Raw genomic sequence first — 16169 nt, forward strand, 5'->3', positions numbered from 1 at the left:
TGGGCCATCAACTCGGCAACTCCCCCGAAGCAATCGGCAACTGCGCAACCGATGCCGCTGCCGGAGCAGCATCCCTCTTGGAAGTCTCCCCCCTTCTTCTTGTTTCAGACCCCCTCCCCTCTGCCACCCCTCCTTCCTCCTATTCAACCTCGCATGATTCCTTAGCGGCCAAAAGAAAAAAAAAGCAGGGGGAAGGAGTCTGGGTGGTAGGTTTTGGGAGATGGCCAAACTTTTGTTCTTGAGGTCTTGGGGAGGGATTGGGTGGGAAGACTCTGTCAGATCACACGGGGGTGGGGGGAGCTACTCAGGGACAAATATTACATCCACCACTTAGATAACATCCTTACCAGCACAGTCACCAGATGCGCATCCTGCGCCCAAGTGAACGCAAAACAGGCAGAGACAGCTCCACTGGGGGTAAGGCTGCTGGGAGCGCAACCAGGGGAACATTGGGAAACTCTTGAATGGGTTTCGGCCTTCCCCTTAGCATTGGCTCATTTAATGGCCCTAGTATTGTTGCCAAAATTTCTCGGGGTGTGTCCAGAGCTTTAGGGGTGGAATGGAAATTGTACTGTGCCCGTGGCCCCAGAGCTCTGGTCAGGTTGAACGAGCAAACTGCACTCTTAAAGAGTTTCAGGAGAACTGGGTCACTCTGTTCCCTCTGGCCCTGCTCCGCAGCCAATGAACCCCTAATAAACTAGATTTGACCCCTCTGAAATTCTTTTTGGGTGGCCCCCTCCTATTAATGCTTCCCTCATTAAGTTCCTACAGGATGTGCAACATACCCAGTCTCAGCTTCATAAATCTGTCCAGGAAGCCCCGCCTATTCCAACTTCTGACCACCTCCACTGCTTCCAGCCTGGGGACTCTATCCTAATCCGGAAACACGCGACCTCTGGTCGATTCCTGTCTGGCTCCACCACAGCCGTGTGAAGGCAGCTGCTTCCACACAATGTAAGGTAGAGCCCCTCAGTGACCCCCAAAGGCTAAGACTGTTCCAACCCTCTTCTTGATCCTCCTGTTACCCCTGGAGTCCCCTGCAATCCCTATGCCCCCAAACCAAGCTCTACTTGGGTAATCACTACAGGGAACAAACAGTCTTTGACTTTCCAAAGTCACGAAGACATACATCTCCCCCTCAATACCCTTTTTGAGGGCCCACCAGCAGACGCAGGCTACCTGCTCTGTTCTACTTCAGGATGCCCAACCACATGTGCCTGCCATTGTGTCATGGCCTACAACCTCCCTCAACTGACCCTAGTGACTTCCTGTGTGTCCCAGTAGGCAGCATTGGGGGCTCAGACCCGTTACTCCATATCTGTACAATCAGGTCCAACCCCTGGCACCCCAAACTCGATCTTATTGTCCTAAACCCTTTCGACCCTGCCTGGAGAGGCCTGGTCTCTCGGGTACTGGGACTCATTAATATCCCTTGGGAGACCATGGGGTTGCCACATGTGGGAGAGACAGTGACCCTGACTGTGACTGAGAAGCCTTTACCAGGTCCCCATCCCATTGGCCCAATAGGGGACCTGGCTATCCCTGCCCCATTAGGGAACCTAGCCATCCCTGCCCCAACACCTATTACCCAGGAACCCCACACCTATCAGGTTTCCTTGCTTGCCCTTTTATCGGCTGTTCATTAGACACTTAACAGTTCTAACCACATAGTGGGCAAAAATTGTTGAATCTGTGTTAAGCCCCAGCCTCCTTACTATGTAGTGGTGGCACTAAATGCCTCCATCACCCCTACCTCCAACACAGAGAACTGCGAGTGGAACCAACCATGGCTCACCCTTGGGGATGTGCAGGGAACAGGTCTTTGCCTTACATCATCTAACACCACTTTATCCAGTTTTCAGTATGGCTCCATTTGCAAAGGAACTCAGGAGTTTCAGGCATCCAGCTCAGACTACTTCCTGGCCCCCCCAGGAGCCTGGTGGGCGTGTCACGATGGCCTTACCCAGTGTGTCTCTGCTACTGTGTTCCTCAGACACCAACAACACCCGGAGGGCCCCCTGTGCATCTTGGTGGCCATAATTCCCCAGGTTTCCCTCCTCCTGGGTGAGGAAGGCTGGTGCTATTTTTCCGCTGAACGGCAACCAAGTTACCGTCAAAGGTGAGCAATACATGGCTTACACTCCTCATCCCCATCTTAGTGGGCCTGGGGTTTGTGGGCTCCGCCACCACTGGAACAGCAGCCCTAGTCAAAGGAGATCTCAACTATAAGACCTTAAGTGCACAGGTAAACACTGACGTCTCCCACATAGAGTAGTTCATCTCAGTCCTAGAAAAACAAGTGGACTCATTGGTGGAGGTGGCCCTCCAGAAGGACAGAGGCCTTGACCTTCTTTTTCTCAAGCAGGGTGGCCTATGTGTGGCCCTGGGAGAGGCTTGTTGTTTCTATGCTAACAACTCTGGGGTGGTGTGGGAAAGCCTGAGGTTGGTACGCCAAAATATTGCCAATAGACAAAGGGATCTGGAAAACTCTGAGAACTGGTATCAGTCCCTGTTCCGTACATTCCCTTAGCTCAATACACTGGTGACGACCCTGGCTGGTCCCCTCCTCCTCCTCACTATAGCTCTGGTTGTGGGCCCCTGCCTCATTAATCATTTTCTGTAATTTGTCAAGTCCTGCATAAACTCTGTTAAACTGCTGTTAGTTAGGGATCTCCATTACCAATTTGCAAATCCAAGTCCCCCTGATTGTTGTGACAGATCCCCTGAGAATGTGTCAAGGAATTGACACACTTTGAAAAAAAATTGGGGAACGTTATGCCCAACCCCCCCCCCACCAATTTCCTCCAGTTTCTCTTTCTTGCCCCAGCTCACCCCACTGTTTTTACTCCCATCTTCATGGACCCCACTGCTTGTGTTCCCTTCTCCATGGAAATAATCCTGCCTAAACTTGTCCCACTGTTTGTGTTCCCACCTCCATGGAAATCAAATTGTGTTCTTTCCCTTTAAGTACCCTCTCTCTTCCCCAGTTCGGGGTTGCTCGATTTGAGTAATTACTCCCAACAGTCGTGCGCTTGAATAAATCCACATCCAAATTTATATCCGGGTCTCGCTTGCTTTTTTTTTGGCACAACACTACAGCATTAGCTTTAACTGATTTAGAAAAACTTTTCACTCTGTATGTTGTTGAAAGGAGAGGACAGGCTTTGGGAGTCCTAATCTGGTCCCTAGAACCAGACCCCAAGCTGGTAGCCTATTTTTTAAAACAATTAGACTCTGTGGCTGCTACAGCCATTCTAATTGATGAAGTTTCTAAACCTCCAGTTGACCACCCCTTAGAAGTTCTGACTCCCCATTGAGTTCAGAGCATCCTGGAAGCAGAGGGCCACCAGTGGCTCACCAAACATCAAGACTTGTTCTTAGATATCTCTGACCTATTTTTCGGGTGTGCTACACACACTTGAACCCTGTGGTAGTGTGGTACACAGAACAAGTGGTTAAGAGAGCTAGGTATGAAATAGTCACATTTAATTCCCAACAGGGAAGTTGTGTATTACTCCAGGGAAATTATCCTTTTTCTATACTTTTATACTGCTCATTTAGTACCTTGTTTGCTTAACCTCCTTGCCAGGTTTGCCTCCTCCAGGCTTCAAGCCATCAACTTCCAGATGATTGACTGTGTACCCTTTGAACTGGACCCATCGAGGCAGGGACAACTCTACACCCCTTGCCAAAAGGAAGAAATTTCAGAAGCTGAGACCTTCACCCTTTACCCCAAAGGAATTTGGTTACCATTTGTTTGAGGGGGAAATGACGGGGTTTAGACTGTGGGCACTCCCTTGAATTCTCCTTGAATCTTCCCACTTGCTGAGGCTTTTGCCTGAGGCCATAAGCTTTTACCCCTAAATTAGCTTAGCCCTACATTACCTGTTATCTCCAGGTAGCCTTCAGCTACTTCCCACCCTTAATCCCATTCTATCTTGCCTCCCTGAAGGGGCTCAGATTCAATCTAGCTCAGTAGATTGAATCTGGCCTGCTTGTGAAAATAAGTGTCACAAATGGTGAGATTTCTTAAGACTACCCATTATGGCGAATCTGGAATAAACTTTGTTTTTCTCTTTGGAAAAAAAAATAGAACTGAGAACTGGTTTTATGAAAAAAAATAAAATAAATAAACCTTTGGTAAATATGATTTTAAAAAAAGAAAACCAAATTGCCAGTATCAAAAATGAAAAGGGTGAATTCACAATCAGTGAAAAGGAAATTCAAACAATAATTAGGAGCTAATTTTCCCAACTGTATGCCAATAAAATTGACAATCTTAATGAAATGGTTGACTATTTACAAAAATATAAATGACCAAGAAAAACAGAAGTGAGAAATAAAATACTCAACATCATTTTAGAAAAAAAAAAGAAATTGAACAAGCCATCAATGGACTCCTTCAGAAAAATGCTGCAGAGGTATTTGTATTCACATGTGATTTCTGCCAAACATTTAAAGAACAAATACTTCCAATGCTATGTAAAGTCTTTGAGAAAATAGGTGAAGAATGAGTTCTATCAAATTCCTTTTATGATACACATATGGTGGTGATATGTAAACCATGAAAAACAAAAACAGAGAAAGAAAATTACCAACCAATTTTCCTAATGAATATAGATGGAAAAATTTTAAATAAAATATTAGCAAAGAGATTACAGCCACTTATCTTAAGAATACTGATCTATGACTGGTTAGGATTTATACCAAGAATGTAGGGCTAGTGCAACATTAGGAAAACTATTAGCATGATTGACAATTATCAAAACCAAAACTAACAGAAACCATAAGATTATCTCAAGAGATAAACAAAAAAATGGCAAAATACAACATCCATTTCTATTAAAAAAAACATGAGAACATAGGAATAAATGGAGTTGTCCTTCAAATCATAAGTAGCACCTATTGAAAAACCATCAGCAAGTGTCATATGCAATGGGGATAAGCTAGAAGTATTTCCAGTAAGGTTGGGGATGAAACAAGGATGTCCATTGTCACCAGTGTTATTCAATATGGTACTATAAATTTTAGTTTTAGCAATAAGAGAAAAAAGAAATTGAAGGAATTAGAATAGGCGAAAAGGAAAAAAAAAGCTATTACTCTTTGCAGATAATTAGATGGTATACTTAGGGAATCCAAGAAAATAACTAAAAAGAAATACTTGAAATAATAAACCACTTTAGCAGAGCTTCAGAATATAAAATAAACCCACACAAATCAACAGCATTTCTATATATCACCATTATTCTATGTATTATTTTACAGAACTAGAAAAAATAATGAAAAAATTTTCATCTGGAAGAACAGAAATTTGACAATATCAATAATGAAAAGAAATGCAAGGGAAGGTGGCCTAGTGTAACGGTAATCAGGGTAGGACTTTTTGGGTTGTCTTCTCCTTTGGAATTCTGAGGTAATCAAGTACCTTTGATGAATCTTACCTTTTGAATGTAAAGGCAAGCAAAATGGGACTTTTCACTATGCTCTTCAACTACCCAAATACTGAGTAATATCTCACGAGTTACACATAACTTTCCATGTAGAAATGTAAACAGTTCAACTTTAGTGAGGCCCTTATTCATTCTCTTTCCTGTTTACCTTTTCATGCTTCTTTTGATTCTTGTATTTGCAAGTAGAATTTTCTATTCAGCTCTGGTCTTTTCATCAAGAATGCTTGAAAGTTCTCTTTTTCATTGAAAATCCATATTTTACCTTGGAGCATGATACTCAATTTTGCTGGGTAAGTGACTCTTGCTTTTACTCCTAGCTCCTTAGACCTCTGGAATGTTGTATTCCAAGCCCTTCTATCTTTTAAGATAGAAGCTGCTAGATCTTGTGTTATCCTGATTGTGCTTCCACAATACTCAAATTGTTTCCTTTGTGCCTGCTTGCAGTATTTTCTCTTTGATGTGGGAACTCTGGAATTTGACTACAATATTACTAGGAATTTTCTTTTGGTGAGTTTTTCAATAGGCAATTGGTGGATTCTTTCAATTTCTATTGTACCCTCTGGTTCCAGAATATCAGCATAGTTTTCCTTGATAATTTCTTGAAAGATGATGTCTAGGCTCTTTTTTTGATCATGGCTTTCAGGTAGTACAATGATTTTTATCTATTCTCCATGTTAGTGGTTTTTCCAATGTAATATTTCACACTGTCTTCTATTTTTTTTTCATTCTTTTGGTTCTGTTTTATAATTTCTTGATTTCTCATAAAGTCACTGGCTTTGACTTACTCCATTCTAATTTTTGAGGCATTATTTTATTCAGTGATATTTTGCAACTCCTTTACCATTTGGCTAATTCTACCTTTAAGGTATTCTTTTCATTGGCCTTTTGGACCTCTTTTGCCATTTGGGTTAGTCTTTTTTTAAGCTATTATTTTCTTCAGTATTTTGGGGGTTCTCCTTTAGCATGATTTTCTTGCATCATTCTCATTTCTCTCCCTAATTTTTCCTCTACTTCTCTTACTTGATTTGCCAAATTTTTTGAGCTCTTCCATGGCCTGAGACCAACTCATATTTTTCTTGGAGGCTTTTGATGTAGGATCTTTGACTTTATTGACTTCTTCTGGCTGTATGTTTTGATGTTTTTCACCAAAGTAAGATTATGTAGTCTGATTTTTTATATTGCCTGCTCATTTTCCCAGCCAATTACTTGATTTTTGAGCTCTTTGTCAAGGTATGACTGCTTCCATAGTGGAGAGGGCTCTGTCCCAAGCTTCAGGGGTTTTGTGCTGCTGTTTTCAGAGCTACTTCTATTCTAAGGTGGTATGATACTGGTCTCCTGGGCTTTGCTCTGGTCTGTGAGTGCAAGCAGTCCTTTATGCCATGTAACTACCATGAAGACACCCTCTCCACAGCCACCCAAACCAGGGCTACTCCTGCCACAAGGACCACCAACAAGCTGCTGACCCAGATTCAAACAGGGCAAAGCAAGGGAATCCTGCCTCATGACCAGCAAAAAGATCCCTGCGCTCCTGCTCTGATCAGCCACTTGAATGCCCCCCACCATCTGTGGACTTGGAGCTCCATAAGCAGCCACCACTGCTGCTTCTGGGGCCACCACTGCAGCTACCTCCATAACCTCAGGCTGGGGTTGGACAGTGCCCTTCTCTCACCCAAGTCCAACAATTTTCCCACTGATCTGCTATGTGGTCTTTGGTGTTTGTGGGTTGAGAAATCTGGAAAACACCACAGCTCAGTGATTCAGGGCCCTGAGACCTGCTCTGCCTGGTCTTCTCTGGCCTGGTCTGTCCTGGAGGGGCCCACAATGGGCTGCACTGTTCTCTTAGCATGGGGTAATAGAAGCTTTTCAGCGACCATCCAGGCTGGCTTGGACAGGAGACTTCTTTCACTCTGTCAGCTCTAGAATGTGTTTAGAGTCATTTTTATAGGCATTTGGAGGGATTTGGGGGACAGTTCAAGTGAGTCCCTGTTTTCACCCACTGATCTTGGCTCTGCCCCTCATATTAGATCTTAATTTATATTATAATGCAGCAATTATCACAGCTCTTTGGTACCTACTAAGAAAGAGAATGGTGCATAAGTGGAACAGGTTAGGTACACAAGACACAGTAGTCAATGACTATAGCAATCTACTCTTTGATAAACCAAAGGACTAGCTTCTGGGATAAGAACTCACTGTTTCACAAAAACTGCTGGAAATACTTACACTATATACCAACTTACACCATATACCAAGACAAAATTAAAATGGGTATATGGTTTAGGTGTAAAGGCTGATATTGTAAGCAACATAGGAGAGTAAGGAATAGTTTAGCTGTTCCATTTATGGATAATGGAAGAATTTATGACTAAAGTAGAGATAGAGAACATTATGAAATTCAAAATGGATGATTTTTATTACATTAAATTGAAATATTTTTGCAGAAACAAAAACATCAATGCAACCAACATTAGAAGGGAAGCTGAAAGCTGGCAAACAATTTTTTACAACCAGTGTCTCAGATAAAGGCCTCACATTTCTCAAATACATAGAGAAAAGAATAAAAATTATAAGAACACAGGGATCTGAATCAAATTTATAGGAACACAGGTCATTCCCCTATTGAGCAATGGTTAAAAGATATGAATAAGCAGTTTTCAGAGGAAGAAATTAAAGATATCTATAGTCATATGGAAAAATGCTCTATATCACTATTGATTAGAGAAATGCAAAGAAAAACAACTCTTAGGTACCACATCTCTCCTGTCAGATTGGCTAACATCAAAAAAAACAGGAAGATTATAAATGTTGGAGAGGATGTGAAAAAACTGGAACAGTGCTACATTGTTGGTGGAGTTGTAAAGTGATCCAGCCATTCTGGAGAGCAATTTGGAACTATGCCCAAAGGGCTATAAAAATGTGCATACCTTTTGACCCAGCAATACCACTTCTAGGACTATATCCCAGAGAGATCACACAAGTGGGAAAGGGACCTGTATGTACAAAAATATTTATATCAGCTATTTTTGTGGTGGCAAAGAACTGGAAATCAAAGGGATGTCCATCAATTGGGGAATGGGTAAATGTGTTGTGGTAAATGAATTTAATGGGATATTGTTGTGCTATAAGAAGAGAGGAACAGATGGATTTCATTATAAGCTGGAAAGACTGATATGAACTGATGCTGAGTGAGGGGAGCAGAAACAGGAGAACATTATACAAGAGTAAAGGCACATGGTTTCTGTAAGGCTCTAACTTTGATAAACTTGGCTTTTCTAATCAATGCAAGGTTCAAAGACTCATGATGGAAAAAGCTGTACACATCCAGAGAAAGAATTAAATAGTCTGAATGCAGATCAAAGCAAACCACTTTCTCTCTCTCTCTTTTTTTTCCTTCTTTTTTGGTTTTGCTTCTTCTTTCGCATGATTGATTCCTTAGTTATAATTCTTATTTATAATGTGACTATTATGTAAATAAGTTCAATGTGAAGATACATGTAGAACACATATCAGACTACATGCTGTCTTGGAGGGGGGGAAGAGGGAGGAGAGAGAGGGAGAGAAAATTTTGGAAATCAAAAATTTGTGGAACTGGGTGCTGTAAACTAAAAATAAAAAATAAATTTAAAAAATGATCTAGATCACTATTTATTACAGAAATGATAATCAAAATAACTCTTATGTACCACATCTCTCCTGTCAGATGGACTAACATGACAAAATTGGTAATTTCTAAGTGCTACAGAGGATATGGGAAAATTGGAACACTAATGCATTGTTGGTGGAGTTGTGAACCGAACCAACCTTTCTGGAGAGCAATTTGGAACTTTGCCCAAAGGGCTATAAAAATGTGCATACCCTTTGTCCTAGCAATACCACTTCTAGGCCTGTACTCCAAAGAGATCATACAAGTCAAAAAAGAACCATTATGTTAAAAAATATTTATAGGAGCTCTTTTTGTGGTGGCAAAGATTTGGAAATCAAGGGGATGCCTATCAATTAGAGAATGGGTAAACAAGTTGTGGTATATGAACATAATTCAATACTATTTCGCTATTAGAAATGAGGAACAGACAGACTTCATAATAACCTGGAAAACTTATATGATCTGATGCTGAGTGAGGGGAGCAGAACCAGGAGAACATTACATGCGATTATAGACACACAGTATCTCTGATGACTAATTTTGATAGACTTGGCTCTTCTCAGCAATGCAAGGTTCTGACATGACTCCAAAAGACTCATGATGGAAAAAGTGATTCACATCCAGAGAAAGAATTACAGAGCCTGAATGTAGATTTGAAGGAAACTATCTGCTCCCTTTTTTTTGTTGATTTTTGTTTCTGTTTTGTTTCTTATTTCTCATGGTTCATTCTATTTGTTATAGTTCTTCTTTTCAATTTGACTGTTGTGAATATGTTAAGTGTGAAGATATATGAAGAACCTATATTGGGTTACATGATGTCTTGGATGAGGAGGAGGGAGCAGAAGGAGGGAGTAGAATATTTGAAAGTCCAAAACTTGAGGAACTGAATGTTGTAAATTAAAATAAGAATAAAAAATAAATTAATAAATAGAATAGGTTTGGGAGTGAGACTGAGAGAGAAGTGCAAAGAGAAGTGGCTGGAGGAGAAACTTTAGGGTTCTTTGTATGGAAACAAAAAAGATTGTTTCCTTTGACCTTATCTGTGTGTGGCTGAGGTCTAGTAAAATGCTCATCTCAGGTGTTGGAGTCAATGCTGAACTGTGTTAAGGAAACTGAATGATTTTGCTTTTGGCAAAGATACATACACAGATGCTATAAAATGAAGTGACAACAGAATTTCTCCTTTCTTGAGATCTCAAAAAGGATATAGGGGCATGATTCCTCCAAAATCATCAGGTATCAAGTCTCACGTTTCCAGTTACAAAATGATGTTTCTAAAATGGATTAAAAGAAGCAGTAAGTAACTTTCTTTTACTTATGTATATTGAATATTAATTACATAAACAGCTTTGTATAAACAGTTCTTTAATGTTCTAGAAATTGTCTTTGATCCATGCAAGTATACATACCTATAATTCTCTTTTAGTAGTAAAACATCTTTTCTGTATTCCTCTTTGCCTAATCCTTTCTAGTCTCCCTTTTTACTTCTCACTTTACTCTTCTGCTTTTCATTCAACCCTTTACAAGATTTTATAGAGCCATGAATGTTTAGATCCATATTTAATGAGGTCTTGCATCGACATTTCAGGGATTCCACATCTGAAAACAGCTCAAACAAGGTTCAGAAGCCTTCTACCCACTCAACTATATGCCCACCAATAAGCAACTATTAAGGCAGCTTGCCTTGAGAGCTGGGATACGCTGGGGAAGCAAAAGAAAAACCATATAACATGAGGGAATAAGCCTTAACTAGATTGCAGGTCACTTATAAATAGCAGTTAATATAGAAGTATTATTATGAAAATATACTAGGTAAAAACATAGTCAGAATTTTAAGTATATATATATATGTATATATACACACACACAAAGCAATAGTGTCTGAATGAAATTGAACCTCTCTTTTGTATATTACTTTGTTAACATTTAAAGCTCTCATGAGTAGGTTAGTGCAGAAGAAAGGAGAATACTGAAAGCAGTGGTAAAAATATGGCAAGGTGAATAACCAGATCATTTATGTCTATAGGCTTCCACATGTCAGATCAGTTAACTGATAGTACTAAATATCATGTGTGCAATACATTATTAAGTTTATCCAGTGCAATAACTAAGTCTGATTAACGAAAGAATCAATTTTAACAATTTTATCAAAATTACCCTAAAATTGTACTTAAAATCAATCTCTCTCCATTGAAAACAGATTTACATTAATGATAATTTAATTTTCCGAAATGTCCAAGAATCAACTATCAATAAAAAAGGAATAATTGGATGGAAGAAATGATTGGAACACTGGAAGTGTGGGTTGGGATTCTCATCACCTTCTAGAACTTTTGATAAAGGAAAATACATGTGGACAGTCTCACATGCATTCTCTTCATTAGAGGAAACAAATTTCAAAGTATTTAGAAGAAGGCTTGGTAGAATCTCATGACCTAAAATTTTATAAGGAATATCATCTGAGTGTGGGTGGAAAATGCTGATGCTGAAAAATGAGATTGAGAAGACAAAAAGGAAAACAAAATTTCATGTAAGAAAAAATGGAATTTGTCTGCAGAGACTGATGTGTATACACAGAGAACCCAATGATCAACTTAGATTTTCTTTTTTAAAAATTTTTATTCCATGAATTAACCCATTTATTGTTGGACTATGGGCTACAGATATTTGATAAGAAGATTTTACTGGTCTTTCAATTCCTTCAGTCTTCTGATGGCAGATTTGACTGTGACTTCAGAGGTAGTATTGTAGGTCCATGCACCACCAGCTATTGTTTTCATACAGGATACACAATGCCAAATACCTACAGCCTGTCTCCTCATTTTGGTCTTGCCACAGAAGGAGCAGGTATACTTGGCATGCTCGTTAATTTCAATTTTCCTCACCATTTTTCTGAGGGATGCACCATAATATGTTCCATATTTACCAACAATTTTGACCTTCTTGGTGCATTTAGCCATGTTGCCAGTTGCAGGACTGGAGCTCAGAGAGGCCAATTTAGATTTTTCAAAAGAAGCATATGAGAAATGAGAGAAATGACAGGTACCAGAGAATGAGGCATAGAGCGTAATTACGTACATACAATTATCAGAACTTTGTGCTAAGGAACTAGAACTTTGAAGGGTTTAAAATTGTCAAGAGAAGCTAAGGGCAATGAAACTGATACTGTTATAAGCTGTATTAACGAGAAAAAAAATCAAAGAAAGGACAGGATTTTCGCATATTGCTGGATAGGACAACTGACAACAGAGAAAATATAGAGCTCCTCAGTTTTTCTTATAGAATGCTGATAACTCAAGAAAAAGTAAAGAGATGATGAGAGCACCTAGTTGTCTTTTATGAATTTAAGTCTTGTCACCTATGTGAATAATATCACCAGGTACTGAAAGAATGCGACTGATGTAATTTTTGTTCTGCTATCAGTGACATCTGAAAAAAATCATGAAAAAATAAGTTTCCAAGAAAATGAAGAGTGGCATAAGTCCTAATTTTGCAAAAATGTAAGACAACACCACATCTGCAAAATATCAGCCAATGAGTTTAAATTCAGTTTCTTGAAAATTTATTTTAGAATGAATCAGTAAAGAGATGGTTAGTGAACACCTGGAAAAGATATATATGATGACAAATAGCCAGCATGGCTTCACCAAGAACAATTTGTGCCATACTAATCATATTTCCTTTGTTTTTTTGATGACAAACCGAGTACTTACAAAACAGGGAAGTCTCATTTGGTTGGGAATGAAGATGGGAACTTATCTCACTCACCCTTCCAAGGTTATTATGGTTTGTTCCATATGAAATTTCTCAATTAACAGAAAATAACCTCTCATCAATCAACATAAAATGATAATATCCATATTAGTGATCATTGTATTCTGAACCCAGTACAAGCATAATTATTTGTTAATCTTCATGACATGCATTGGAACAAAGTCATATTTAGTGCAAACCATAGATCTTGTAAATAGCTAGTTTCTGTAAATACAAAGGCAGCTCTCTGTCCTCAAGTAGCTTTTCATGTCATAATGGGGAGTAAGAGCAGCATACAGATATATACAACATAAAGCAGAATGGGATGAGTACAACGAAGTTCAAATATGATAGTAGGACATCTTTGGGAGCAGACAGGTGACACATTTGAAAGGGGGTCTAATCCCTTCTCTTTCCTTCCAAGGCACCTGGAGCCTCGGGCTCTTCTAACAGTTCCTGCCCTTGAGCCTTGGAATAATCCTACCTTTGAATATCACTTCACTAATTCTATTCCTCAGAAAATTGTGAATGATTCAGTTCACTATTTTATTGCTTAAAAGTTCAACCTCTTTTTCCATGTGTTTTTAATGTACTGAAACTACAGTACTATCAATACATGATACTTCAGCACTGAGACATCAAGAATAAGTTCCAGGTACTGTAGTATCCTTTTCCTAATATTGTCTTTAGAGGTAGTACAGGAAAGCTTCAAAACCTCAACGGGAAGTAAATTTTACCAAATGATCTCAAAGCCTCATCCTCTGTGCTATGGTTATCCTCACAATTTAAAAGGTAGCTTAAATATTTTCCACCCAAGAACTATAAGTGAATAATCAAATGCTTCCAATAAACAGCTGTAAATTTCATGAGGACAAATACACCAGTTGAGTGCCTTATTATTTTATCTAAGCAGCAATAGCCATTAAAGTGGCTAGAAATAAAGAGCAATAATGAGCCACTGACACTTTCTGAAAAGAGAAGAGAAATGTTCAGACTTCTTTCCTGGGAAGATTATTTTGGGAGCAGAAGGAAAAATAATTTGGGAATGAAAAGGAAGAGAGACAGAGACTGGAACCCATGCCAAAAGGTGGCAGTTATCGAAGTCATTATTAAAGTAAGTTTTAAATAGCATTAAAATTATCTGAGAAGGCAAAATTTCTGTCAATCTAAATGAAACATCTCTTCTTCAGGGGGCAGAGCCAAGATGAGGGCTGGAAAGCAGTGGCTTGCCTAAAGTTCTCCTCCAGTACCCTCCAAACACCTATAAAAATGGCTCTGAACAAATTCTAGAACTGCAGAAGCCAAGGAATAGCAGAGGGAAGTAGGGCTGTAGCCCAGGACAGCTTGGATGGTTGCTGGGTAGGGTCTATGGCACAGAGCTGGGAGCAGAGCAGAGCCCAGCATGGGCCACGCCAGGACCAACCAAACAGGGAACCTGGCAGAACAGGGCGTAGTGCCCTGAATCAGTGAGCCAGACTTCTCAACTCACAAACACCAGAGACAACAGAGAAGATTAGTGGGAAAAACTGTGGTGACTGAGTGAAAGGAGTTCATGGTCAGCCACTACCTCGGGGCAGCGAGACTGGTACAGCTGTGAGGCTGCTTACAGAGCTACAGCTGCAGTTGCTTCCAGCCCCAGGACCACCTGATGGAATGAGTTAATCTTGCTGTCATTTGATTTGACCTGAGGAGGGAATAACATACGCACTCAACTGTTTATCTTACCCCACAGGAAAGAAGGAGGAAGGAGATAAAAAAGGGGGGGATGATAGAAGGGAGGGCAGATAGGGGGAGGAGGTAATCAAAAGCAAACACTTTCAAAAATGGACAGGATCAAGGGAAAAAACTGAGTAAAGAGGGATAGCGCAGGAAGGAGCAAAATATAGTTGGTCTTTCACAACATGAGTACTGTGGAAGGGTTTTGCATAATGATGCATATGTGGCCTATGTTGAATTGCTTGCCTTCTTAGGGAGGATGGGTGGGGAGGGAAGAAGGGAGAGAATTTGGAACTCAAATTTTAAAAGCAGATGTTCCAAAAAAAAGTTGTTTTTACATGTGACTGGGAAAGAAGATATAGAGGTAATGGGGCATAGAAATTTTTCTTGCCCTACAATAAAGTAAGGGAAAAGGCGACGGGGTGGTGAATGAGTTGGAAATGAAAACCAAATATGCAACCAAAACTATTCAGAGACAGAAAGAAATTTTTTTAAAAGCTAAATTTTAAAAACTAGAAATAAAAGACTCCAACTAAAGAGCTCCCCTGAAGCAACATCTTTTCAATCATTCTATCACCACCAATCTACAGAAACTGTACAATTTTAAGTTTTTAATTATATAAACATGATTTTTCTGAATATTTGTAGAGCAATACCTTCACTCTTTTAGAAATGCATTTTCTTAAGATAAATTCAAGCTAAAAGGCTCTGAACAGATTCTACAGCTGCAGAACCCATGATATAGCAGAGGGAAGGAGGGCTCCAACCGAGGACAGCCTGAATGGTAGCTGGGAAGGGTCTATTGTACCATGCTGGAAGCAGAGTGCAGCCCAGCATGGGCCCCACGAGGGCAGACTAGACTGGGGTTAGGACTGGATCAGGCCTTAGGGCCATGAATCATTGAGCTGCAGCAGTTACCAGACTTCTCAACCCACAAACACCAAAGACAACAAAGCAGGTTAGTGGAAAAACTGCTGGAACAGAGTGAAAGGAATGCACAGTCAGCCCCTGGCCCCTGGGGGTGACTGAAGTGGAGCAGTCCTGCAGCTACATCCAGAGCTCAAGCTGCAGTTACTTCCTGCCAGAAGCCCACCCAGTGGGAGGAATTAAGTGGCAGATCAGAGTGGGAGTGCAGAGCCTGCTTTGTCCTGCTTGGATCTGGGTTGTGGTTCTGGTTGGCAGTTTTTGGGGAGGCAGAGTGCTGGTGTGGCAGAGCTTGCTGTGGAGAGGTAGCTCTGAAAACAGCAGCACAGCCCCTCAAGCTTGGGACAAAGCACTCTCTATTCTACAAGCAGTCATACCCCGATGAAAAACTCAAAGGTCAAGTAGTTGGCTGGGAACATGAACAGGCAGTGAAAAAGGATGCAGATTCAGACTCAGACATCAAAACATACAGCCAGAAGAAGTCAACAAAGTCAAAGAGCCTACACCAAAAGCCTCCAAGAAAAATATAAATTGGTCTCAGGCCATGGAAGAGCTCAAAATGGATATGGAAAAGCAAGTAAGAGAAGTAGAGGAAAAATTGGAAAGAGACATGAGAATGATGCAAAAAATTCATGAAAAAAGTCAGTGACTTGCTAAAGGAGACCCAAAAAATAATGAAGAAA

General features: G+C 40.2%; 2 protein-coding genes across 2 annotated transcripts in view; both read right to left on the bottom strand.

Moving 5' to 3' along the window:
- SPOCK3 (SPARC (osteonectin), cwcv and kazal like domains proteoglycan 3) overlaps window positions 1–16169 on the bottom strand; it is a 448691-nt gene that overhangs the window by 169626 nt on the left and 262896 nt on the right. The gene's annotated exons all lie outside the window — the stretch shown is intronic.
- On the bottom strand, window positions 11764–12053 carry LOC118853280 (60S ribosomal protein L37a-like). Its single transcript, XM_036763294.1, has one exon. The coding sequence runs from the start codon at window positions 12051–12053 to the stop codon at window positions 11775–11777; it is 279 nt and encodes a 92-aa protein (XP_036619189.1). The 3' UTR covers window positions 11764–11774.

The sequence above is a fragment of the Trichosurus vulpecula genome, chromosome 6 (genome assembly GCF_011100635.1).
Source record: "Trichosurus vulpecula isolate mTriVul1 chromosome 6, mTriVul1.pri, whole genome shotgun sequence".
Classification (NCBI taxonomy): Eukaryota; Metazoa; Chordata; class Mammalia; order Diprotodontia; family Phalangeridae; genus Trichosurus; species Trichosurus vulpecula.